Consider the following 27,863-nt stretch of genomic DNA (forward strand, 5'->3'; position numbering starts at 1 on the left):
ACCAACAGTGCACAAGGAAGGGTTCCCTTTTCTCCACATCCTCACCAATACTTGCTATCTTTTGGCTTTTTGAGGACAGCCATCCTAACAGTTGGGAGGTGGTATCTCATTGTGTGTATGGTTATTTTTTAAGGTTTTATTTATTTATTCATGAGAGACACACAGAGAGAAGCAGAGGGAGAAGCAGGCTCTTCACAGGGAGCCCGATGCAGACTTGACCCCTGGGACCCCTGTATCGTGACCTGAGCCAAATGCAAATACTCAACCACTTGCCAGCCAGGCATTTCTCATTGTGGTTTTGATTTGTAATTCCATGATGATTAGTGAGTTGATCCATCCATTCTCAGCAGCATAGTGCCGGGGCATAGTCTGCTATACATGAGGATATGTAGGAAAAAAAAGGAAGGAAAGAAAAGAAAGGAAAGGAAGAAATGGAGAGAAGAGGTAGAAGAAAGAAAAAGAGAGAAAGAAGTGTGTTCCTAAATATTGGTTTAAAAATAAAGAATGAGTTAGAATCTGGATTCCATTTGGTCAGTTCTTGTTTAATTTTAATACCCTTATTAACAACCACAAATTTTAATTAAAAACCTGATCAAGAAGTACAGGGGATAACTGGGATGATTGTGAAGTTGGCTTTAGGAAAAGTCCTGATAGTCATCTCTGTGAATCTTGGGCTCCACAAGCAAGGGAAGCCACAAGGTTCTTCCCTGATAATTATGGTTTATTATGGCTATTAACAGTATTCACTCTTCATTCAAAAATATTTGTTGGGAACCTGTTCACCTAAGAACTATGATTCATACTTCTATAAAAAGATGAAAAGCCATCTTTAATTTTGTTTTTAGGGAGCTCAGCATCTGATGCAGATTTTCCCATTGTGCACAAGGAGATCTAAAAAATCCACAGTGGGGTGGGGAGAAAGGGGGAGGATGAGGAATCAGGGCTCCTGGTACTTATCAGCTCAACCACAACTTCCTTGCTTTTATGTTTCACATTTTGGGCTTTACTTAAATGTTTCTAGTGAATAAGTTTTAAAAATTCAAGGACAAATTTTTAAAAATAGAATATATAGTTGAGCAGTACACTATTTCATGGTCTTATTTTATATATGTGTATGAAATGTGTACATTTCTAAAGGAGCCTTTTAAGGTATCAATCCCTATAATTGGGAGTTGGTAAAAAGCAGAGAAAAAGAGCATGGGCTATGGACTAGCTAAGCCCACATCTGAATCCTGGCTCCCACCTTTCCCAGCTGTGTGCCTGTCTACAAGTCACAGTCTTTGTGAGCCTCAGTTTCTTTGACTCTATTGCCAGCTTCACAGAGTTGTTGTACTACATGAAATAATTGGCATGCTGGGCACATAGCAGGAAAGCATCAGCTGTTGAGATCGCATCCTTAGCATAGAAGAAGAGCAGAATGAGGTCCAACAGGGCTCCTGGATAGGCCCTTACACTTCTGGCCTCTAGCCAGGGTAGCTAGAACAGCCCATTCCACTCAATTCACTAGACTTCACTCCAAGTCTGACTCAGAGCTCTTAGAGTACTGATCTCACAAAGTGTGAGAAAACTATCCAGTGTTTACATGGACAAGCACCTCTCCACACCGACACTCTATGGCAGGGCAACTGTTTGTAGAAGTTGTAATCAGACTTATGAAATCCCTGGTTGCTCACCAGGTCTCCTGTGACACTAATTAGGGTACCTAACTGGCATTGGTTGCCTTAAATGCATATTTATCCTTGTCCACACGCATAATTAGTCTTGGCTTTTTTCCCCTCTCACCAAGTCTAAGAAGATAGAAACACACATTAAAGAAGCTAATTACGGGTAGAAGTTTTATGAAATTTAAATTCCTAGAAACTTTGCAAATGATGTTAAAAGCAGTGAAGATGCTTTAAAAAAAAAAACTTATCTTGTGTTCATACACATGGCTATTCGTAGAATTATACCTCTCCTCCACTCCTCCTTCTCCACTTTCATCTCTGAAGCTTCCATGTGATACGTTTGTGCAGGGAGTTTTGAAAACACAAAACTGCCACTGTCACGAGGGATCATACACAGCACACAAGAGACAATAAAAAACATCCCCCTTTCCAGCATGCCAATGGTAATGTGCTCTGATTCCTGTTCTCCACCAAGCTGCTTGTTCCCTGGGTGAGGTATTGCTGTATACTCAGGACCCCTGTGGTTCACCTCCCAGTCTGTAATATGTGGTCCCTAAGCAAGAGAAAGGTTCAAACCTGTCTCACCATCTACTTGACAACAGTCATCACTAGAGTCTTTAGTGTTAATAATGATGACATCATGCCTAGAGAAGTAGTACACATTAACTGCTCAGCATTTAAATAAAGATAATTATTAGAACTACTCCAAACCTCTTGGGTAGAAGCCTAGGGAATATTTGTGTCAGGTGGCAAAGAAGCTCACACTCAAATCAACTGGATTATCCTAACAAAGGAAGCTCAAAAGTGCAAATCGTTTGTAGTAAAAATACTTAGTTTCATCGTCACGTTGTCAACAGGATTCCTAATTAGGCCTTACTTTTCTGGAGATATATAGAAAAAGAGGCTTTTCTCTACAGTATATACATGTGTCCTTCTATGGGTCAGAGATAGCACTTCAGATTGTACTTTTTATATGTAGATGAAAGAGGATTGTATTAAACTCTAAAGGAACAATGCCAACAGGAGAAGAGGGACACTGGTGAGCTGTGTTAGCTGCTAAAGCTCTAGAATGAATTGAGTTACTATCAACATCACTATCCGCAGAACCTTCTGCAATGAGGGAGCTGTTCTGTATGTAGTCTAATTATGTTTAATGCAGTAGCCAATAGCCACCTGTGACCACTGAACACTTGACTGTGACTAGTATTACTAACTGCATTTTAATTTAATAGTCACAGGTGTCTAGTAACTAAAGAACTGGTCACCGCAGCTCTAGATGCGTAGAAAAGACTAATGGCTTTAGTGGCATATTTTGAAACACTGGCATAACATGAAGTAGACTGATCCTCAAATCAGAATGAAACATAGTAATCTGATGACACATAAACTGAACTAGATTTCATATAAATGTAAATACATAAGATTTTATTTTATTTTATTTTATTTTTTTCATAAGATTTTATTTTATACCTAAATTCCACATCTTTTCTGAAATCATTGAGGCAGTAGAAAACTAAAACAAGGGGCAGCTGGGTGGTTGAGCATCTGCTGTCAGCTCAGGGCGTGATCCTGGGGTCCTGGGATGGAGTCCCATATCGGGCTCCCCATGGGGGGCCTGCTTCTCCCTCTGCCTGTATCTCTGCCTCTCTCTGTGTGTCTCTCATGAATAAATAAAAATCTTTATTAAAAAAAAGAAAAAAAAAAGGGAAAAAAAAAGAAAGAAAAAAATTTAAAAAAAAAAGAAAACTAAAACAAGGGACTGATGAATCTCTCAGGTTTAGTGGTTAATTTTTACCTAGGCTTGGCAGTCTTCCCCATAGGAATAGGATTTTGACAAATGTAATCAGACCTCTTGCAGTTAAAGCACTGCATTTTCTTGGGTAGTGTCCTTTCTAAAAATGTTCCTGACCAGCACTACTGAACATGTCATCAGATAAACATCGCGCTAAATGGTGGAAGGATTTCATACCTAAGCTACTGAAGAAGACTGTAAACTGCTGTGTGCACACTAGATAACATCGGCAGAAAACTCTATCATCTATTTGTATGGACTCTCTTGTCATTATGGCCCTAAACCTGCCAGGCCCTGGCTATTGGCATCTAGGAGGCCAGACCCTCCCACCCGATGTAGAAACAGAGATCAAGTTGTGCTTCATTTCTCAGTGGAGGTCATAGATGATCCTAAGATTCTCCATACCATTGTTACAAATGACATTTAAAGCTAACATAATGAGGGGCAGGGGCATTGACAGTAGAGTTGTTTTCTGTCATAACCTTTTAATGGCCTCACACAAAAAAGAGAAACTTCAAGGCTGAGGGGCACTCAGGGTTAGGTGGCTCAGTTGGTTGAGCATCTGCCTTCAGCTCAAGTCATGATCTCAGAGTCCTGGGATGGAGCCCCCCATCGGGGTCCCTGCTCAGTGAGGAGTCTGCTTGTCTCCCTCTCCCTCTGCCTGCTGTTCCCCCTGCTTGTGCTCTCTCTCTCTCTGTCAAATAAATAAATAAAATCTTAAAAAAAAAGTTCATGGTTGGTTAATGAACTTGGATGAAATCAGATTTAAGAGACAACTTCGGTGGATTGTGTAGGTAATACCAGCTTCCCAAACAGAAAAGCCTCAGTGATTTCTTTCCCACTTCCAGGATGCCTACAGTGCTGTGCTCCATTTCTTTCCAGCTCTCCTCCAAAATGCTTGTTCCCTGACGAAGTATTGCTGTATACCCAGGACCCCTGTGGTTCACCTCCCAAACAGTCTGTAATATGTGGTCCTGAAGCAAGAGGCTCAAGCCGTCCAACCTCTGTGCCACACGTGCTAATATGTTCTACTTAATTCCAGCAATGATCAAGGGCATTATTTGTATCACCATTAGTACCCACACTTGTGAAATGCCTACTATTAGAAGTGTCTATGATGACTGAGGTCTTAAGCTTATGTAACTAGTAGAGGTTTTTTGTTTTTGTTTTGTTTTGTTTTGTTTTTACTTACAAGCAGAAAAAACTGACTCTGCCTACCTTAATGCCAAAGAGAATCTATTGAAAGATTTTGGAGTCTATTAGGGAATCAAGAGGGGAACAGAAGAAACCCAAGAGTGTAAGACCAGAAACCCAGTGGCCTGTTCCTGGACTTGAACAACCTGTGAGGGACCTTCTTCTCAGTGTGGCCAGTTTCAAAGACTCCTAGCTCTGCCTCTCATGTCCAAATGTCCTAAGTCTAGAAGGACATTGATCAGCCCAACTTGGATGACACAGAGCCCACTCCCAGGCCAGCCAGCTATGGCTAGGACAGGGTGGATCCAGATTTTTTTGAGGACCAAAACTCAGTTTGCAGAGCCTTTTTAAAAAAGAGTCAAGACATGTAATACAATTGATGTGGAAATGTTGGGGTTGGAGCAAATGGTCAAGAAAGAATTCTTTTTTTTTTTTTTTAAGCACAGGGACAGGACCCATGGGGCAGAAGAGCTGCCCTGGGGTTGTGATGGGTGACTGAATGTATACCTTCAAGTAGGGAGGGCATTAGGGATAGCAGGAGTCTCTAAGAAGACCCTTCAGATGTATATTGGTGGGTCCTATGCTATGGGGATGATTGCCAACATATGTCTTGGGGGATGGAGATAAAGGAAGTTTCCAAAGGAATTTTTATATGTTAAAGGAGAATTACAGGATCCTGCGGGGCGGGGGGGGGGGGGGGGTGTCAGGCTAAGATTGCCTTTTGCCCTTAAAAAAGTATCGACATCAAGTCCACTGAGTCCCTAGAGGACTTGTCAATGGGCAGTAAGGAAATTTAATTTTTTCTTTTGTCTTCATGTCCCACATCAAAAAGACTGCAGCACTTCCAAGAAATATGGGCAGAAGGAATCACAAACATAAAGTGCCTATGGATACTCCCAAGAGAGGAAGTGAGACAGAAGAAAACTCAAGTGGGAAGGGCCTGAGGTCTTGAATGACTGTGGCTGAAATGTCTTCCTTCTACATATTTTATAAAAACATTTGACCATGTGCACATGTTGTTAAGGCCTCTCCTACGACTTTGGAAGGAATGCATATAAGTGTGGGGCACTGGAGCTGAATCATCATTATTTTTACTGGAAAGAGCAATCTTTTTTTTTTAAAAGATGGGGGACTCTAGGGGACACCGGGATGGCTCAGCGGTTGAGTGTCTGCCTTTGGCTCAGGTCATGATCCTGGGGTCCTGAGATCGAGTCCCGCACTGGGCTCTGCTTCTCCCTCTACCTATGTCTCTGCCTCTCTCTCTGTTTCTCTCATGAATGACTAAATAAAATCTTAAAAAAAAAGTATGGGGCACCCATACTGTATGTAGAAGAGGCCAGCTCCTCATAGAAGGTAAGGCACTGGAAAGATAAAATGACAGTTATCTCCTGCAGTTCCAGTCTCCTACTTTTTTCTTTTTTTTTTTTTTTAAGATTTTATTTTTAAGTAAACTCTACACCCAACGTGGGGGTCAAACTCACACTCCCAAGATCAAACGCCAAAGAGAATCTATTGAAGGATCTTGGAGTCTTTTAGGGAATTAAGGTCCCTAGGTCTCTCACATGCTCTACTGACAGATCCAGTCAGGCACCTCTCAGTTTCCTACCTTTTATCAGGCTTTTTGCCTCAAGTCCCTAGGTGATCCCCAAATCTGATGAACTCTTAAACCGCTTAACAAAAAAACACCAAGGCCCCACGACTTCTAAACAAAGGACCAAACCCTAATGGGTAACTTCTTTGAGAACCTTCTATGAATTGTCTTGGCACGGGTGTAAAGCTTTTTAAACTAAATGTTAATAAAATTTTCAACACATTCACCTCCAAAAAAAGCTGGACTTCAAGGGGGCTATGTGGACTACTCCTTCAGTCTAGACCAGAGCAAGCCAGAATGGCCTGCAGCCTCCAGCCATCTTTCTTTGACCCCCTCCAGGATCACCTTCAGCTCTCTGAGGTGAGAGGATTCTTTCTTCTAAGCATGGAGGTGCCTTGGGCTCCTCTCAGACCCACAGGAGTGAAAGAGAATTATGCCGAGGAGTTCAAAAAGGAAAGGGGGTCAAACTCTGTGAAAGCACACTTAAGATTTTTAATTCATTTTGTGTGTATTTTACCTTAAAAGAAAAATAAACTGGGATGCCTGGGTGGCTCGCGGTTGAGCTTTTACCTTTGGCTCAGGGTGTGATCATGGGGTCTGGGATCGAGTCCCACATTGGGCTCCCTGTAGGGAGCCTGCTTCTCCCTCTGCCTGTGTCTCTGCCTCTCTCTCTGTGTCACTCATGAATGAATAAATAAAATCTTAAAAAAAAAAAAAAGGAAAAAAAAAACCTGGAAAAATCAAAAGGAAGGGAGGTGGAAAGGGAAGCAAGCAACCCAAGAAAGAAAGCAGCTGACAGAACCAGGGAAATCCCCAAAAGGAATTCTCTGTGGAAGCAGGGCTTTCTCTCTTTTCCTCCTTGGCTCTAGGTATTGCTTAGGCATCACTAAGCATGACTCCAACCCTTCTGCAGCGATGGGGAGGTGGTGCCACAGGGAACACTGAGCTTCCACTGGAGCTCAGAATGTGAGGATAATACTGACCTCTTGGAGTAGCTTATGGAAATGGAAGTTTGGTTCCTGCTCAGAATACTTATTAGATACTATTATTATTTGTCCCTCCAAATAAACAAAATACATTTACATAGTTGGAAGGACATGACAGTTTTCTTGATGTAAGTTATGATTGGCTCTTTGATTTTCATTTTCTTTTTTAGGATTTTATTTATTCATTTGATGAAGGGGGGGGGCAGGGGAAAGTACAAGCAGGAGGAGTGGGAGAGGAAGCAGATTCCCCACAGAGCAGGGAGCCCAATGTGAGGCTCCATCCCAGGACACTGGGATCATGACCTGATCCAAAGCCAGATGCTTAACTGACTGAGCGACCCAGGAGCCCCTGATTTTTACTTTAATGTTTATTGCATAACTACTCTATCAGGCACCCATGAGTCCTTTTTATATACATTACCTTATTTTCATTCACAGAATTACCATCTTCATTATTATAAATTAAAATACTAAGTCCAGAGTGATAAAATAACTGGTAAAACGCTTGTAAATTGTAAAGTAACTTTTTACAAGAGTCCGAAGTTACATACATGTTTTAACATCAAAGCCAAGGTTCCCTTTGTTCCGTCATGCTGCCCAGTTTATAATTTGGGACTTGTAAGTTTTATGTTTTGGGGTTTTTTTAAGAGGGAAGTGGGGGAGGAGCAGAGGGAAAAGGCAAGAATCTTAAGCAGGCTTCAAACCCAGCGTGGATCCTGATGTGGGGCTCCATCTCACAACCCTGAGATTATGAACTGAGCCGAAATCAAGAATCAGACATGTAACCAACTGAGCCACCCAGGAGTCCCAGGACTTGCAAGTTTTTGTGAGGATTTATGAACAGTCATCAAATCACTACATGTAACTGTAACTTCTTCACAAACTCAATCAAATTATGTTATTAAGGGATGCCGCGGTGTGGCTCAGCGGTTGAGCATCTGCCTTTGGCTCAGGGCATGATCCTGGGTCCAGGATTAAGTCCCACATCAGGCTCCCTGCATGGAGCCTGCTTCTCCCTCTGCCTGTGTCTCTGCCTCTCTCCCTGTGTCTCTCATGAATAAATAAATAAAATCTTTTAAAAAATTATGTAATTATCAAATGACTTTTTTTCTTTTCCTTTTTTTAGTCAAAGAAGAGATTAATGGCCCGGTCTTTTGGAGTGGCAAAGAGCCCAGAAATTTGAATGAATCCTCTCTCAGGTGAGATTTTGTTCAGAGTATGTTTTTAACTTGCTAACCAAAACTTATTTTATACCTCACTTTGTTCGTTTTAATGCTTTTTCTCTACTGATGGCTTTGGACCGAGTTTTGTTTATTTCATATATACAATAATGAAGAAGATATTTTAGGACAACTTTCTTCTAAATTCAAATCTAGTTAGTTTAAATAGTAAAATATAACATTTCTCAGGTCAATGGAATCTGTGGATTTCACAACATAAATAACTGATTAAAGTTAAATTAAAAAATATTTATTGAGGGGATCCCTGGGTGGCTCAGCGGTTTGGCGCCTGCCTTTGGCCCAGGGCGCGATCCTGGAGTCCTGGGATTGAGTCCCGCGTCGGGCTCCCAGCATGGAGCCTGCTTCTCCCTCCTCCTGTGTCTCTGCCTCTCTTTCTCTCTATGTCTATCATAAATAAATAAATAAATCTTAAAAAAAAATTATTGAGCTCTTGTTCTGTGTAGGGCACTATATAAGGCACTGTAAAAAAACAGGAAAATGAGTAAGGCATAGTTCTGTCCTTGAGAAGCTGATGTATATTTACACAAACATAGCTAATACAGAGTACATATGCTAAGTGTCATCAGTGAATTTGACCAAATTGTCAAAGAGATTTAAAGAGGGGAAAGGTCATATTCAGTTTTGGGGGGAAATCAGGATACCAGAATGACAGCTGGTGAAAAAAACAGTGTGCATGGAGATGGAGATATTGCAGCTGGAAGGGATAATAAAAACTAAGATGGGGCATCTGGGTGGATCACTCGGTTAAGCATCTACCTTCGGCTCAGGTCATGATCCTGGGATCTTAGGATTGAGTCCCATATCAGGCTCCCTGCTCCATTGCAGATTCTGTTTCTTCCTCTCCCTCTGACCCCCTCTCTCTAACCCTTTCCCCTGCTCAGGCTCTTGCTTGCTTGCTCTCTCTCTTTCAAATGAATACATTTAAAAAAATCTTTAAAAAACCCACAACCAAACCTAAGACAGAGGCAGGAAAAACTGCAATATGTATTAGAAAAGGTAAGCAGTCCATAGTGATTTAAAAATAGAACAGAGGGGTGGGCACTTGGCCTGTTCAGTCAGTAAATCATGCAACTCTTGATCTCGGGGTTTTGAGTTCAAGCCTCACTTTGGGCATTGAGCTTACATAAAAAAAATAAAATAACTTAAGAAATAAAGAGAGAACAGGAATACCAGTTATAAGGTTAGAAAGTAAAACTGGGCCCCTGCTTTAGAGACTCTTAAGAGTCCAGGTAAAGACTTTACACATCATTTTGTAGGTTATGGGGAAACTACTGACAAATAATCAGCTGTGCTTCAAATGGATTGAAGCAAGGAGAAACCAGAGATTGGTGGGAAATAACGAGAATCTCAATTGGGCAAATGTAAAGAAGAAGGGATGGATGGAAGAGATATTTCAGAGGCAAAATCTATAAGCCTGGCAACTGAACATGAGAGAGATGGGAGAGAAACCACTGTGCTTTCAAGCTGGGGTTACTGCAAGGTGATGCCTTTCAGGGAAATAAGGATGACCAGAGGGATTCAAACACAAGTACTGGTTTAGACAGGGTAAGCTTGAGGTCCTAGTTAGGCCTCAGCTTGTGAGGTTCTCTAGCAGTTAAAATTTCAGTTTGGGGGGCACACAAGTGGCTCAGTGTTTGAGCATCTGCCTGTGGCTCAGGGCGTGATCCTGGGGTCCTGGGATTGAGTCCCACATCAGGCTCCCTGCAGGGAGCCTGCCTCTCTCTCTGCCTCTCTCATAAATAAATAAAATCTTCAAAAAGAAATTCAGTCTGGAAGGCAGGAGAGAAGTCTGGGTGTAAATTTAAAAAGGAGATTCCTAGGGCGCCTGGGTGGCTCAGCTGGTTAAGCAGCTCTCTTCAGGTCATGATCTCAGGGTCCTGGGATTGAGTCCCATGTTGGACTCCCTCCCACCCAGGAGTCTGCTTCTCCCTCTGTCCTTCCCCCTGTTCATTCTTTCTCTTTCTCTTCTGAAATAAGTAAGTAAAGACATTAAAAAATGAAATAAAATAAAAAGGAGTTTCCTGGGACGCCAGGCTGGCTCAGTCAGTAGAACATGCGACTCTTGATCTTGGGGTTTTGAATTCAAGACCCACGTTGGGGATAGAGCTTACTTTAAAGGAAACAAAAATTGTAGATAGATAGATAGATAGATAGATAGATAGGAGTTTTATTTTTTTTTAAGATTTTATTTATTTATTCATGAGAGGCACACACACACACACAGAGAGAGAGAGAGAGAGAGAGAGAGGCAGAGACACAGGCAGAGGGAGAAGCAGGCTCCATGCAGGGAGCCCGACGTGGGACTCGATCCTGGGTCTCCAGGATCACGCCCTGGACCGAAGGTGGCGCTAAACCACTGAGCCACCCAGGGATCCCCAGATAGGAGTTTTCTAAGCTGCATAACCTGAGGTACGGTTCTATTATACACCTTAACTGTCTAGACATTAGAAGGAGGAAGGGAACACAGGATCCGAAGAGCTGCAAGTCAGGGGGAATACAGGCATGGGGAAAATGAATGTGAGTTGGAGACCTGAAAGATAGCTCATGGAATGGAGGGAATATCCAAGTTAGGAAAGCACTGCAAAATGCTATAAAGGAAAAGTGAACTCCTAACTGGGGAGCACCTACAAATCTGTGCTGTTCCACACAATGCATTAACTTAGGTTGTTGGGGGGAGGGGTCCCACTGCACTTTTTCTCACTCTAACCTTCTCTCACTGAACAAGATGACCTACAAAATCTCTTCTGAATCTGCATTTCATTATTGTAACTTCCTTTCTCACACACAAACAAATGAATTTGGCTTAGGAAGATGATAGATAGATAGATAGATAGATAGATAGATAGATAGATAGATAGATAGGAGGGGATCCCTGGGTGGCGCAGCGGTTTGGCGCCTGCCTTTGGCCCAGGGCGCGATCCTGGAGACCCGGGATCGAATCCCACGTCGGGCTCCCGGTGCATGGAGCCTGCTTCTCCCTCTGCCTATGTCTCTGCCTCTCTCTCTCTCTCACTGTGTGCCTATCATAAATAAATAAAATTTAAAAAAAAAAAAAAAAAAAAAAAAAAAAAAAAGATAGATAGATAGGAGACAATACTAAGAACACATCGTCATTATTTATTTTATAGAATTTTTTCTTAAATTTTTTAATTTATTTATGTATTATAGTCACAGAGAGAGAGAGAGAGAGAGAGAGAGAGAGAGAGAGAGGCAGAGACACAGGCAGAGGGAGAAGCAGGTTCCATGCACCGGGAGCCCGATGTGGGATTCAATCCCGGGTCCAGGATCGCGCCCTGGGCCAAAGGCAGGCGCTAAACTGCTGCGCCACCCAGGGATCCCTACTTTATAGGATTTTAACTTTACAACCAACTATTCTGGACAAGAATATTGGTGGAAACGTGGCTACAGTAACTATTATTCTCTTAAAGGTTTTTTTTTTTTTTTTTTTTTTTAGATTTTATTTATTTATTCATAGAGATGCAGGGAGAGAAAGAGAGGCAGAGACACAGGCAGAGGGAGAAGCAGGCTCCACACAGAGAGCCCCACGTGGGACTCGATTCCGGGTCCCCAGGATCACGCCCTGGGCTGCAGGCGGTGCTGCCCCTCTTAAAGGTTTTGAAGTTTAAGGAGTAAACTTTTAAAAATGACCTCTGGGGAGCCTGGCTGGCTCAGCTGGAAGAGCACACAACTCTTGATCTCTGGGTTGTGAGTTCAAGCCCCACACTGGATGTAGAGATTGCTTAAAAAATAAAATCTTAAGATAGATGATAATAAAAAAAAATTAAGGGGCGCCTGGGTGGCTCAGTCAGTTAGGCAGCTGACTTTGGCTCAGGTCACGATTTTAGGGTCCAGGGATAGAGCCCCAACCCCCGTCCCTGCAGACTACCTTCTCTCCCTCTCTCCTCCCCATGCTTGCTCACACTCTATCAAATAAAATCTTAAAAAAAAAACAAACTAAATTAAGAAAATTATCTCTGTGGTCCTGTCAGTGTTCTCAAGGCTTTGGAAATTCTGATTATATTTGAAGCTTGTAGCATCAGGAAAAGTTAACTGGCTAAAACAGGATTCAGCAGTAAGTGTCCTGTTTTGCATTGCAAACCGCAGCTCTGAAAGCACTGAGACCCCTTTGTAGTGCTGGGAGTGGGGGAGGGACCAACTGCCAGTCCTGCTGAATTCCCTCTACCAGCGCTTCTCAGCAGGGTGCTACCAGCATGGGGGGGGGGCGTGGAGGGACCACTTGTGGGACTGGAGAGTCCCTGGCTCTTTTCCACTAAATGCCTGTAACACTCCTCATTTATTGTGGGAATGAAAAAAGCCCACCAGCACACATTTCCACGGGAACCATCTCCGCTAATTGCATTTGGCAACACAAGTTTGTTTGTATTTCCTCATCCCATGCTTTCTCCCCTCTCTCTGCAATCCTCTCTCTCACCTTTCCTCCTCTCCCTATGAAATTCTGTGCTTGGGTTTTTATTGACCCCACAGTGGGTTAAGGTAATAATAATAAAACGACTTTAAAGTGGTTCCTGCTTTGGTGGGATTTCCATCCTAACAGCATGGAAGCCAGAAGCTCAAGGAAAGAAGCTCTATTAGAATTTCATTTTATTGAGGTAAAACTGACAACACAGTATACTGTTTGATATATTTTGTCCAGTGTATACACCCAGGAAAGCGTCACCATAATCATTATCTATTATTTCCTCTGTACTACCTATGGTCTGGAAACTTCTTCAAGGCAGTAAGCTGGGGCAGGTCTCACCTTGTTTGTTTCCCACCACTCCGAGATGACTGTCTTATGTTGTCCGATATCCAGTGTCTTAAAAGCGGTTTTTATCCAGGTGAGAGGGTATATCGAGTCCCTATCACTCCATCCTGGCCTGAAACAGGAAAAGAAAAAACAACTAGTAGAATTTTAATCTTTACACTAGTATATATGGAAGGGAATTTGGATTGGTTTCAAATCCTTCCTAGAGCCAGTGATAGTTCCAGAATTTTCATAAAAGAGATTCTATAAAAGAGGGCAGCAAAAGCGGGGGGGGGGGGTGTCGTTAGGAAACTTTTTTCCTTTGGTTGGCACAAACTGTTTTATGTGGTATATGTATTTATTTTTGGTGGCTTACTGAGGGTGGGAAGCTATTGAAGATCTTAGGGAATGAGGGCCAGCAAAGCCCGCTCTCCACTTAGCCTCTGGGAGTCTGCTGTTTTAGGCCAATGTGACTTACCAAACTCCAGTTCCAGACTATAATAATGAAGACCCCATGAATCTCAGAAGGACCCAACTAGACCTATGCACATGACTACAAGAAGATAAAAACACTTTTAGAAAAAAAAAAATCTCAACAAAGTGAAATATCCCAAACAAGATTAGTTAGAGAGTCTGTTCAGTAGCAGGGCTCATATCCCCAGGTACTCCCACTGTTGGAGGTTAGACTGGTTATGGGGCTTGAACCTGCTTGTCAGGAAGCCAGAATGTGGGACACTCGTTGCTGCTTCCTATTGAGTGGTTACTGCCTTGAGATGAGTACACCCTCTTAAGGTGCGTGCTGCCTGGGCTATGTGAGGAGATAGCCCAAAGCAGGGTTTGGGAATAGAGCTCACCTGGAATACAGAACATATCCATGTTTTTTTTTTCAAGCCTGGCCTCATGTCAGCATCTCTCAAGAGTTCATGGAAAGTTCAGACTTCTGGACTCCACCTCAGAGTCCTGAATCCTAAGCTTTAGGGCTAGGACTCAGCAGTCTGTTTTTGGTGGCTCCCTAGATGAGCTAGCTACCCATGTTCAGGAAATCCTGGGCTAAGCAGTCAATCGACTCCTGGATTATTGAGATTCCTGACTTCTACAACTGTAATATATCTATAATCCATCAACTGTTCTTTGCTTTCACTGTCAGTCCTCTAGTGGTGAGCAACTGTCACCTCTCACCTGGGTTTGCAACACCTCTTAACTGCTCTCTCCATCTCTACTCTTGGTATCTGCTGTGGTGGGAATGGTTGTGTCCCTCCCAAATTCCCATGTTGAAATCCAAACCCCCAAAAGTGATGGTAATTCGGAGGTGAACCTTCAGGAGGTGCTTTAATCTTGGGGGTGGAGACCTCACAAATGAGATTAGTGCTCTTAGAAAAGAGACTCCAAAGAGCTCACTAGCCCATCCACCATGTAAAGGCATAATAGGAAGGAAGTGGCTAGGAGCCAGGAAGAGGGTCCATACCATACGGTGACCATACTAGCATCCTGATCTTGGACTTTCTAGCCTCAAAAACTGTGAGCAATATATTTCCTGGTTGTTGTTGTTTTTTTTTAAGATTTTATTTATTTATTCATGAGAGACCCGGGGGTGGGGGGAGAGGCAGAGACACAGGCAGAGGGAGAAGCAGGCTCCATGCAGGGAGCCCGTCGTGGGACTCAATCCCCGGATTCCAGGATCACGCCCTGAGCCGAAGGCAGGTGCAAAACCGCTGAGCCACACAGGGATCCCCCCATTTTCTGTTTTTTTTTTTATAAGCCACCCAGTCTGTGACCAGACTGCTTTGATAGCAGCCCAAACAAGCCAACACACTGCCTCTCCACCCCTCTCTGAATCCATTTCTCACCTTGAAATGATCTTTTCCAAAGCATTTTTAAAATTTTTTTGCTTAAAACATTTCAATAGTATCCCATTGCCCAGAAAATAAAACTTTTTACACATCTAGACGGCCCTGGAAGACCTGACCTCTGCTTATGTCTCCAGCTTCATCTCAAGTCATGTCACCCCTTGTTCACCACACTGGCTAGACCATCTCAAGCTTTTTCCACCTCAGGGCCTTTACACTTCCTTTCTTCCCTAACATTGCTTTTTACATGGCTCATCTTTCTTATCCTTCAGGTCTTAGCTTGAATGTCCACATCTCAGACTGGTCTTGCCTGATCACCTGTTTGAAGTATCTGACCCTCCAAAAGACACACCCAGGTTGTCTCAGAGTTCTCTGTTTATGTCATTGTACTTTCATAAACAGCTATTACGTATCTATAGCTTATTGTCTGTGTTTCCACTAGAATGTAAGCCTCACAAGGGCAGGGACTGAGATACTCTTGCACATGGATATATTTCTAGTGCTTGGCCTACTGCCTGGCACAGGCTGCTTAATAGTTGTTGAATGATTAATCATGTTCTTTATAACCTAGCCTGGCTTGTATTATATAGGCTTGGGGAAGCATGATTTGACCTAAATCCATGCCATAAGAAAGCATGCTTTTATAGGATTGATGCACTTCCATTGTTGCCCTTAAGTGCTGTGACTTATTAGTTCTGGGAGGAGGAGTCTCTGCTGTCACAGGACACTAAGTGAAATTGCTAACACGGCCTTCATAACTAGAAGTGGTGAGGGAAAAGCAATACCACTAGTAGCCATCCACATGCTCTCAGACTCAATATTCTTCATTTCACATTTGGGTGTATTAATGTCTACCAGACCACTCAGATACTCTCATTGTTTTCTTCCAATGTAGAAAAATAAAAGAGGTTTCTAAATAATGCTTGCAGTAGTTGTTTTAGGTTCCTGTGGAGGTCAGAACTTTGTTAGAAGTAAAAGAAGTCCAACGTAGGTTAAAAAGGGGAATGTATTGGAATAACCGGGCCCACTCATGTCATTCAACACTCATTCAACAGATATATACAGAAATAGACATAAATACAGACACAAATGTGGATCTACCTACCTACCTGTTTAATCTGGCACACTTTAATTGCTGGGCTCTGTATTCAGTTTTAGATATTCAACACTGAGTGAAATCAGCAAAAGATAGAAGCCCAACAGTAGAATGCAGGAATGGTAAGAATGAAGTTAAGATTGAGGCAGAGCTAGAAATGGGGATTTAAGTGGGCATAGGACTTTGTATCCTCTGATGTTGATGGATCAGGCTCATTTTTTCTCACTGAATACCATGTCTTTCTTTTCTTTTTTAAAAAAGATTTTATTTATTTGATAGAAAAAGAGCACATGCATGCATAGGGGGAAGGGGTAGAAGGAGAGGGAGAAGCAGACCCTCATCCAACCAGGGAGCCCAACATGGGGCTTGATCCCAGGACCCCAGGATCATGACCTGAGCTGAAGGTAGACGCTCAACGACTGAGCCACCCAGACACCCCAATACCATGGGGCAACAAACAAGGTTACCATCTGTCTTAAATTCACATTTCAACTCCCACCTCCAGACAAAGGTTAACTCTCACACTTTCTTGCATTGAGTTTAAAAATCCTGGGGAGGTCTCTGATGCCCTTGTTTGAATAAATCACTCACTGATGAAAAATATCCACCATAGCCAGAAAGTCAGAGTCTTTAAAAACACAGCAGCTTCTGTGTATTCCATGTGTGGAGGGAAGGAGTGGTTTCCAAAGAAAGGGGGTGAGGAGGGAATCAGGTCTACTATCCATCCCATAGTTTTCCAACACTATCCTCTCCTTAATTAAACACATGAGTCAAAAGCATAAACAAAAGGCAGGCTAGGACAGAACACAGTAATTAGAGGACTAAAGAATGTCATCATGTACAGAGCTTTGAAACACCTCTGAGGTGTAGTTTTAGGCCTAATTATGAGAAGCTGCAGGTCATGAGAAGGATGCGGTTATCTTGGGACATTAGACTTACATAAGTATGATTACTTTTCAGGGTAATAGTAAACAACAGGTCTTCTGACACCTAAGGGACGGAAAACCGACTAGTGATCTCTGATAATGAGATTCAGTATTTAGGTTTCTCTGTCCTTCGTGTAGCTCTTCATTAGGGGATAGTTCCAGGTTCTCATCTGCATTTTACAGGAGAAAACCCAAGTAGATATTTCAAGTAGAAATAGAGTATTGTGACCTACTTAAGAGTTTCCTAAGCTGTCAGGGGGTAAAAAAAGGCTTCCTATTGCTTGAGAGTGTAAAGAAGCAGAGAAGAAGGCTGAGATCAATAGAACACTTTTACAGTGTTGGTACAGAGGAAGATTTATATAAATTTAATTGAGTTCACCTTTAATAATCCATGAGGAAAAGAAACAGTGATAATGCTCTGCCCTCAGTCCAGGTCTGCCAGGCTCGGTACCCACCAGGGTGGATTCTGATCTGACTTTACATTTATTTGTAGCCTCCACCGATATCTGGCTAGTGAAAATTTAAAAGTAGAATTTCTAACCACAACGCATGGCAAGTAGGAGGATGAGCTTTTGTAGAGACTGAGCAGTTTAATAAACGGAAGTAGAGCTGACAATCCTAATGAAACGAGAATGTGCTGTGCTTAGCTATCACCATTAGCAAAGTAAAAGGGAGGGGAAACCAAGAATGTGAACCTTATATTTTTCTTGAAAGAGGAGCACTTCTGGATAGAAAAGAGAAAAAGGGAGCTGTGCTATTTCTCTCCATGTAGCACATAAGCATGCAGGCTCTGTGGCCACATTGGCTGATTCTGAATCCTGATTCTGCCTTGGGCTCTTTAACCTTCCCAGGCTTCGCTCCCCAGGGGTAGGATGAAGCTCATGAAGCACCTTTTTCAGAGGGATGATATGTGAGGGCTCAATCATGCACATGTAAAGTGCTTAAACTCTGTGTGGCACTTAGTTCCTACTAAAACTTAGCTCTTTTGTTATTGCTGATTATCAGTAAGTCAGCCACTGAGCAATAATTTATTTGGCATCCTCAGAATCCCCGATGAAGACTTAGGGGACAGAATAACTTTCCTCTTTTTAACACTAATGACACTACTGTATTTAAAAAACAAAAATTCTATTGTGCAATAACTTGGCATGAGATAGCATCTAGATTTTCTTTTTTATTAAGATTCTTTTTAAAAAGATTTTATTTATTTATTCATGGAAGACACAGAGAGAGAGGCAGAGACATAGGCAGAGGGAGAATTAGGCTCCCTGCGGGGAGCCCGATGCAGGACTTGATCCCAGGGCCCTGGGACCACGACCTGAGCCCAAGATAGATGCTCAACCACTGAGTGACCCAGGCACCACTTAATATTAATTTTCTAAGAATTTCTTGCAAAATAGGTTGTTATAGTTGTATTAGAGGACCAGCCCTGTGTTTATGTAAATATACTATATGTGTAAGTACATGAATCCAGAACATTTAGAAACTCAAGAGAGGGGCGCCTGGGTGGCTCAGTAGGTGAAGCGTCTGCCTTTGGCTCAGGTCATGATCTCAGGGTCCGGGGATCAAGCCCTGTGTCAGACTCTGCTCAGTGGGGAGTCTACTTCACCCTCTTCTTTTGCCTCTCCCCTCACCCCTGCTTGTGCGCTCTCTCTCTTAAATAAATAAATAACATCTTAAAAAGATACAGAAAAAAGACTCAAGAGAAAGGATTCAAGGCCTCTAAAAACTATTTTTTTAAACTATTTTTATAAGTCTATGTCTTCATCATTCTCAAAACTGGCTCTGAAAACATTACATACATATATTCTTGTATACATAATTTCCTCATAGTTTATCATTATTAACATTTACTGCTCAATTATACACTTATAAAAATACATTTATTGAGCATCGGGGTAGAATCAATATTCATTCTTCTCCTGCATCACTCTCTTCGTCTTTCTTTTCCTTCCTCCTTTCTCCCTTCATGGACCTGTCCGAAGATTTCCCTGGGATCGATACTCAGTAACTGAACTGCTTTGTTCATCCTATCTATGAATCTGCTTGTTGGTTTTAGATATTAAAAATATCTCCTTCCATTTTGTCAGCTATCGATTAGCTTTGTGTGGTATCTTTTACTGAAGAGAATTTTAAGTTTGATGTAATAAAATTAATTAAGGTTTTGATTCTGGTCAAGATGGAGTAAGTACACATCACCCCACCTCTCTCACTCTGAATGCAAGTAAAAATCTTTTTTTTTTTTTTTTTGCAAGTAAAAATCTTGAACAGAATGCATATAGCAGTTGACTGCCTGATTTTTTAAAAAAAATTCTCCATAGCACTTAAACAGGATTCAGAGTTAAAAACAGCCATAGGTTTTTCTGTAAAATATACTTTAGCTGAACACATGTATTTTGACATGTACTGTCATTTGGTTCTTAGTATCTCTTAGTTTCCTTTATTATTTTCAGCAGGTTGATTATGATGCATCTGGTGTGGAATTCTTTGAGTTTATCTTTTGGGGATTCACTGAGTTTCTTGAATCTGTTAAGTTTTTCTTTTGCCAAATTTGGATAGTTTTTGGCCATTAGTCCTTCAAATATTTTTTTGCACTCCACTTTGCCTCCTTTCTTTCTGGGACTCTAGACATGAATATTAGACCTTTCATATTGTCAGTCCCTTGAAATTCTGTTCATGTTTTTCTTCAATCTTTACTTTCTGTGTTGTTCAGATCGGATAACATCTGTTCATCTATCTTCAAAGTCAATGACTTTTTCCTCTGTCATTTCCATACTGTTTACTGAGATCATTCAGTGAATTTTTAAATTTTTGGTTGTTGTAGTGTATTTTTCTTCCTAAAAGTTCCATGAGGCATTTTTTTTATATCTTCTGAATTGGAATGTGTTCTTTATTTTTCATTTTATTTCGTTTTTAAGTATGCTCCACACCCAAAGTGGGGCTTGAACTCACAACTCTGAGATCAAGAGTCACATGCCCAACTGCTGAGCCACCCAGGAGTCCCCATCTGTTTTTTTTTTTTTAAGATTTTATTTATTTGAGGGAGACAGAGATAGTGAGAGAGAGCATGAGTGGGGAGGAGAGGGAAAAGCAGATTCCCCACCAAGCAGGAAGCCTGCTGCAAGGCTCAGTCCCAGGACCCTGGGATCATGACCTGAACCCAAGGCAGACACTCACTTACTGAGCCACCCAGGCACCCCTGACCATCTATTTCAATGTGATAGGTTTCTAAGCTCTTTGTGAAAACTAAACTCTCCATTTCATATTCATTTAACTTCTTTCTTATCCTTTTTAAGAATTTCTTAAATACTAAGTTTTTCTAATTTATCAGTTTTCTTCATTTCTTGTTAGAGTATCAATATGCTAGCATGCATGTACTTCTCATTCTTAGCTGAACTTGCACCTAACAGATTTTTGTGAAGCTGTTTCTTCCATTTTCCCTGTTGCTTTTTTGACTGTGACCTGAACATTTTTAGCCTCAAGGGGTTTATCTGTCTTTGACGCAGAGGGGGAAAAAAAAGAAAAAGTGATTTGTACATACTTTTGATTTTGGAGTTCTCTTTCCTACCTCCCTCATCTCTTCCTCCAATGTGGCTGGGCTCTCCCTAGAGATACACAGCTCATTTGAAAAACTCTTGACTTTTACAGGATCCCTGGGTGGCACAGTGGTTTAGTGCCTGCCTTTGGTCCAGGGCGCGATCCTGGAGATCCGGGATCGAGTCCCACGTCAGGCTTCCGGTGCATGGAGCCTGCTTCTCCTCCCTCTGCCTGTGTCTCTGCCTCTCTCTCTCTCTGTGACTAACATAAATAAAATAAAATTCTTTAAAAAAAAAGAAAAACTCTTGACTTTTAGCAACTTAGTTCTGTAAATATGAAGTTGACATGTGTGCAAATTTGAGGTTCTAGAACTCTTGCTTAGTAACAAACTACTCTTTAATCAGACTAGTAAAGATGGGTATTACTGAATTTCAAATAAAGAATACAGTTTAATTTTATGAGTTGCTTGCTGAACTGGTGAAGCTATGATTTCCATGGTATTTTCATTTATGCTGCCAAAAAGGCAATCCTTTTTAGAAATCCTTTTTCTCTCTCCAAAATAATAGATTTTTCATATAATTGAATCAATAATAGTCACTTCAAGTGAGATTTTCTGTAACTACCTGAAACCATTTTGCTGAGCTTTTATATGAAACACAGATTGTGCCTAAAGTGAACATTTTAATATAATTTTATAACATTATGTAGTCCAATCTACGTACTGGTTATTTAATGCTCTTCAATTTCCATAGAAAAAAATTTTTAAATATGTGATTGGAAGGAATAAAGAAAAATCATCTCTTTAAAAAGAGGACTGGAGTATGTATCATCCATGTCTGAACTGGAAATATTCATTTACCTGAAAATACTTAGTGTGAGCATCTTACATTATTTTTTTGAAGATTTTATTTATTTATTCATGAGAGATGGGCAGAGGGAGACGCAGACACCCCACAGGAAGCCTGATGTGGCACTCAATCCCAGGATCCCAGGATCCCAGGATTACACCCTGAGCCAAAGGCAGATGTTCAACCACTGAGCCACCCAGGCGTCCCAAGCATCCCTTATTCTTAGACACTTGATAGTACTATTACAAAGTACTAGAATCCTATAAAAAAAAAATAGGGTAAGATAATTACTGAGCAGCGTTCAGGGGTTGTGAGTTACACAGTAATTTGTTAAGTTGTGTGTTTAAAATCTGGCCACACCATGTGTTAACCCACAGGGTAAGAAGGGGGCAAGAAGGAAGGGGTGCTCTTATGCTTTCCTTTCCAGATCAAATTTTGGGACCACGATGCCAGTGTGCATATCCTAAAGCCTGAGAGTTTGGCAAGGGGTGGCTGTTTAAGGGGGATGGAACCTGGATGAGCAAACTGGGGTAGCCACTTGATGTGTATGTATGCACACATGCACCTGCAACATTGAGGGGAGGGGGCTGAGGGTCAGAACTCAACTCAGTTCACATTACTGTAGATATACTGAGTGAATTTTATACTTGTTTAAAATTAATGTAAGGACTAATAAAAACAAAGTGGCTTTCTGCTTTCAAGAAGATTCTAATCTCAAAAGGGAGATAACATATTTTCCTATAAAATAATAAACCAGCAATCCAAGGCAATATAGGATAATATTAAAAGGTAGCACCTGTTGAGTGTTTTCAGTGCTACATACACATTGCATGTGTTTTCTTATTTAATCCTCACAGAAACTTTTTGAGATTGGTGCTATTATTGGTTCCTATTTTTAAAAAGATTTTACTTATTTGAGAGAGAGGGATAGAGAGGTCAAACTGGGAGAGAGAGAAGCAGATTCCCCACTGGGCAGGGAGCCTGGACTCAGGGCTTGATCCCAGTATCCTGGGATCATCATCTGAGACAAAGGCAGATGCTTAATTGACTGAGCCACCCAGGTGCCCACTGCCCAAGTGCCCCTTAATGGTTTCTTTCCTTCTTTTTTTTTTTTTTTTTTAAAGATTTTATTTATTTATTCATGAGAGACACACACACAGAGAGGCAGAGACACAGGCAGAGGGAGAAGCAGGCTCCATGCAAAGAGCCTGATATGGGACTTGATCCAGGATCTCCAGGATCATGCCCTGGTCCGAAGGCAAGTGCTAAACCACTAAGCCACCCAGGCTGCCCCCCTTAATAGTTTCTATTTTAAAATTAGGAGATTGAAGCTTGGGTCAACCAAAGTCACATAACCACTGAGTGGCACAGCCAAGATTGGAACTTGGCTCTCATCAGACCCTGTAACTTCTTAGCCTCTACCACTTGCAGCAGAGAGAAATGGTCAGGGTGAAGTGGAGAGCTGGGAAGGTGAGGGGAGAACACAGGACTGACTCTGAAAAGTGTGCTGATGCTATTGGAATGACACTAGAAAAATGAGAGGAGTGTTAGCAAGACATGAACCAAAGAAAACACCATTAAAAAAAACTCACTTCATACCTCCATATGAATAGTCTTTTCTTTACAGGGTCCATTTGAAAAATGCACAGTGAAAGAAGAGTCAGGTTTCAAATGCAGAATGAAAAGTTCTTTCATTAGAAATACTGGGGTTCTGTGGAGGACACGCACAATACTTCGGATACAGAAAGTGCTTTAGATGACATTGGGTACAGTTTTCTTTCTTTTTTTTCTTTTTTAAAGATTTTATTTATTTATTCATGAGAGAGAGAGAGAGAGAGAGAGAGGGAGAGAGAGAGAAGGAGAGAGAGAGAGAGAGAGAGAGAGAATGGCAGAAGGAGAACCAGGCAGGGAGCCCGATGTGGGACTCCATCCTGGGGCTCCAGGATCATGCCTTGGGCTGAAGGCAGGTGTTTAACCGCTGGGCCACCTGAGCTGTCTACAGTTTTATTTCTGAAAGCAGGAGAGTATAATGAAGAAATGTACCGTATGTCCACTAGGTCAGTGGGTAAGCAAGTGAGATTAAATCACTCCCTTCTCTTACTAAGCATTCCTTTTATGTGAAGACATGTATTTACTTTCAGAGTCTTAAACTGCTGCAGTTGGGTCACTGGATTCTCTTTGTTCCTTACTTTAAAGTCTGAATATTATGTTTAATGCTAAATTCTACCTGACAGGTGCCACCAGGCGAGCAGCACACCATCCAAGGACTCAACCTTATGTCCCCCTTCAGACCTCCGGAAGCTGTCTCTTCATGGCCCAAGTGCCTTCCGACCCTTACCTACCCCCTCCAGGAGGAGCTGTCCATCCAGAGCAGCCCCTGGAAGGGCTGTCAGCTTGCCATCTTGCACAACCAACACAAAAGAACCCAAGGGACTTCCAGATCACAGAGGTTCTCTAAGTGAAATCCCTTTCAAGTGCAATGAGAACGGAAATGAGTTTTACTTAGGAAATTCCTCGCTGGCCTCCCCTTTACAGAACAAGCCGAACCTAGAGCAGAAGGCTTCAGAACTTCATTTGTATGTTATTTCCACAACCTCATCAATATTTCTGCACTTAAAAAGTTCATGGAACAATTATATTATAGTAAGTGCACTCATAAATTAACTTCGGCTGCAGTGATTTTATTTTTTTTAATATTTATTTATTTATTTTAGAGAAAGAGAGTGAGAGCATTTGGGGGGGGGGTGTTGGGGAGGGAAGGAAGGGCAGAGGGAGAAAGAGAATCCTGAAGCTGGCCAGGAGCCAGGAGCCAGAGGATTGACCTGAGCCCAAACCAAGAGTTGGCTGCTTAGCCAGCTGCGCCCTCCCAATGCCCCTGGCTGGAGTATTCTTTTTTAAAAGCAAACATGCCTTTTCTGCTTTCCAAAATTTCCATTTTGGAAATTTAGCCTTGAAATGTAATAATATGAAAGACAAGTAAGGGTTTGATTTTATTCAGGCTATTCCAAGAAGGAAAATGCTCATTACTAAGGAGTGTCTTAAAGAAAAGAAGATGGACCAGGGGTTTTCTAGAGATGGGTAAATAAGGAAGCCTCCTGGGAATTCTGGAAAAGAATGGAGATCTTATCTTGGAATATTTGTGAGCAGGGTGGTCTTTTTCAATTGGCTGGCGTGATTTCTCAGCCATTCCTGCTTTCAGAGAGCAAGGAGCTCAGATAAAGTTCAACATTGTCAATATGTCTCTATTGCTTAGCTGCACTATTGAAAGTAGGTTAATGGGAGTCATTGCTATAGGAGCAGATAATTTTATAGAGATTACCTAGAATAAGTACCTTATTCTATAAGTGAAGAAACTGAATATGTTAGGTGATTTACTCAAGATTATATAGTGGGTTTAAGGGCAGAGTCAGAACTCTCATTTAGGGATCTTTTTATTATACCAGGATGAGTTTAAAAATAAGTAACTTATTACCTGAATAACATGATCCTTTTCAATTATCTTCAATGATGTATAATTTTTATCACTAATCTTCCAACATAATAATGTTAAGAAATATGAAAGGCTCTTTTACTCAGAAGAAGCTAAGGAAGCAGGAGGTTTCATATATGTCTAAAAATTGATAGATTTCAAGACAACTCTGTTTTTTTTCTCATGGCACAGTTCAAAATGGTTAATGTTTAAATGTCAAATGTTCAAAATTCTTCCTTAAATTTTTATTTTTATTTTTTTAAAGATTTTAAGTAATCTCTACACCCAATGTGGGGCTTGAATTTGTAACCCCAAGATCAAGAGTCACATGCTTTACCAACTGAGCCAGCTAGGTGCTCCTAAACTGCTTTTTCCAAACTAAGAATGTAAACAAATCATAGAGGGGAAACCCTGGTCCATTAAAAGGAGGCCACATATGTTCTAATAGAAAAATAAAAAACTTAATCTATTTAAATATTTCAAAATGACTTTATATGTTTCCCTGACTTGACTAACTCCTGGTTTTAGTACTACTTTTATTTTTTATTCTTTTTTAATATAGTGGTTAAGGGTTATTGGTATAATGATAGTGAATGAAAAAGATGAATTGTAACATGTTTATTTTCATTTATTTTAAAAAATTATTTTTTAAAATTTAAATTTTAGGTTGTTAATATACAGTGCAATGCTGTGTTTCTGGAATAGTATAATTTAGTGATTTGTTACTTACATACAATACCCAGTGCTCATCATATAAGTGTAGTGATACTCTTTAATTCTGCAGGAGAGGCATGGTTGGGGCAAGTCAGATAGGCAAACTCATAGCCCTTCTGATAATAAAAGCAATAACAATAACTGACATGTATTAACAGTTAGGATCTGCTTTGATGGTTTCCGTATATTAACTCACTTAATCTGCACAACAACCCCAGGAGGTAGGACTGTTACTCTCATTTCATAGATGAGGAAATTAAGGCACCAAGAAATTAGATATATGCAAGATTGCACAACTAGAATGGAGCTGAGGTTTGAATCTCAATAGTCTGATTTTTTTCCACTGAAATAAACCTGGGTGGATGGGAGTTATCTTTGAATTGGTAGATACTATCATTAAAAAATGATGTTCTGGGGGGTACCTGGGTGGCTCAGTTGGTTGAGCATCTGCCTTTGGCTCAGGTCATGATTCCAGGGTCCTGGGATGGAGCTTAGCGAGGAGACTCTTGTCCCTCTCTAACTGCCCCTCCCTGTCCTTCTGTCTCACAAACAAGTAAATAAATAAAATCTTTAAAAAAATTAACATTCTGGGGTGCCTTGGTGGCTCAGTTCATTGAGCATCCAACTCTTGATTTTGGCTCAGGTCCTGATCTCAGGTTGTGAGACTGAGCCCCCCTGTTGGGCTCTGGGCTAGGCATGAAGGCTGCTTAAGATTCTCTCTCTTTTCCTCTCCCCCCCACCTTAAAAAATAATAATGTTCTATCCCTTGAATGATGGAAAATGGATAAGCAGATATTTAATACATAAATGATGAATCAGGTTTGCATTTGAGATTCTCATAAAAATAAGATATTAATTCAATAAAAACATTTTAGAATTTGTGACTTTTTTGTGACACTAATTCTATCATCATTTTGATCACTTTGGCCATTCTTGCTGATGCCTTTGTAAGTTTTAGGAAATTAAAAAAAAATCATCTCCTGAAGGTAGGTCAGATTTATCTTGGCTGACTGATCTCTTGTACTTTGAGATCCAGAATGATCATTCACATTGAAGTAAGGAAATGTTACTGGGAAAAAGGAATGGACATCTTAACTCTCTCTATATTTTCAGGTAAACCTAAACCAACCAGTGAGAGATTAGCACTCATTTGATTTTAAGGGTTTCCAAAGAGCCAAGTCTCCTTCAGAACTCATTTTATCTCTAACTTTTATCAACAGTAGTTAAATCTGAATTCTTTAGTATCTCAAATTCTACAAAACTAATATGTGGCAACTTTTTGCCCTTTACATATTGTGAAGATAGGTACTAGAAAGCTAAATAACCAAGGAGCATCCCCAAATTAAAATTCTAGATTTGAAGTAAACATAAACATTTTTTTAAGTAGGTTCACATGAGGCTGAGGGGGCACCTGGGTGTCTCAGTGGTTGAGCATCTGCCTTTGGCTCAGGTCATGATGCTGGGGTCCTGGGTTTGAGTCCCGCATTGGGCTCCACATGAGGAGCCTGCTTCTCTCTCTGCTTATGTCTCTGCCTGTCTCTGTGTGTCTCTCATGAATAAATAAATAAAAGTCCTAAAAAAAAAAAAAGACTTGAGCTGAGAGCGAGAGTTGGATGCTTAACTGACTGAGCCACCCAGGACCCCAGTAAATATAAACATTTAGAGAGGGGGGAAAAAGACAGCTTTTTTAAAACTAAAAGCAATGACAAAAGCAGTCAGAAAAAGGACGTCTGGCTGGCTCAGTTGGTAGAGCAGGCAACTCTTGATCTCGGGGTCATGAATTCAAGCGCCATGCTGAGTATAGAGCTTACTTTAAAAAGCAAAAATAGGCGTGCCTGTGTGGCTCAGCCGGTTAACCTTACAACTCTTGATATCAGCTCAGGTCTTGATCTCAGGGTTGTGAGTTCAAGCCCCATGATGAGCTCCAGCAATGAGCCTACTTAAAAAAACAAACAGATTGTAAAAAACAAAAATAGTGAGAAAAAGCACATACTTTTCCCCTGCCCACCCACCCACCATCCTGCTCTGATATTAAGGAATAAGACAGAGCTAAGTTTGTTTGGAGTTGTAAATCAGCAACATTTCAGAAATTCTTTCTGACCTCTTAGGCCACAACATAAAAGAAAAGATTATTTAGAGAACTTGCTGAACACTATCAACTCATTATTTTGGGGACCTAGAATGAATGAAAATTGGAAACACTAAAGATCTAAG

At 41.1% G+C, this 27,863-nt stretch overlaps 1 protein-coding gene and 1 long non-coding RNA gene across 16 annotated transcripts in view; one reads left to right on the forward strand and one right to left on the reverse strand.

Annotated features, from left to right (window-relative positions):
- The window catches only part of C5H12orf56 (chromosome 5 C12orf56 homolog), a 100,701-nt gene that overhangs the window by 38,909 nt on the left and 33,929 nt on the right, over nucleotides 1-27,863 (forward strand). For all 13 annotated transcript variants that reach the window (XM_041757094.1, XM_041757092.1, XM_041757093.1 and 10 more), the window contains 2 exons: nucleotides 8,354-8,426; nucleotides 23,701-24,109. In XM_041757094.1, the coding sequence (XP_041613028.1) occupies nucleotides 8,354-8,426; nucleotides 23,701-24,109 (482 nt within the window). The remainder of the gene's footprint in view (nucleotides 1-8,353; nucleotides 8,427-23,700; nucleotides 24,110-27,863) is intronic.
- Nucleotides 1-27,863, reverse strand: part of LOC121491935 — a 104,628-nt gene that overhangs the window by 17,626 nt on the left and 59,139 nt on the right. For all 3 annotated transcript variants that reach the window (XR_005988076.1, XR_005988075.1, XR_005988074.1), the window contains one exon: nucleotides 13,228-13,345. This is a non-coding gene — a long non-coding RNA (uncharacterized LOC121491935). The remainder of the gene's footprint in view (nucleotides 1-13,227; nucleotides 13,346-27,863) is intronic.

This window comes from Vulpes lagopus, chromosome 5, assembly GCF_018345385.1.
Source record: "Vulpes lagopus strain Blue_001 chromosome 5, ASM1834538v1, whole genome shotgun sequence".
Taxonomy (NCBI): domain Eukaryota; kingdom Metazoa; phylum Chordata; class Mammalia; order Carnivora; family Canidae; genus Vulpes; species Vulpes lagopus.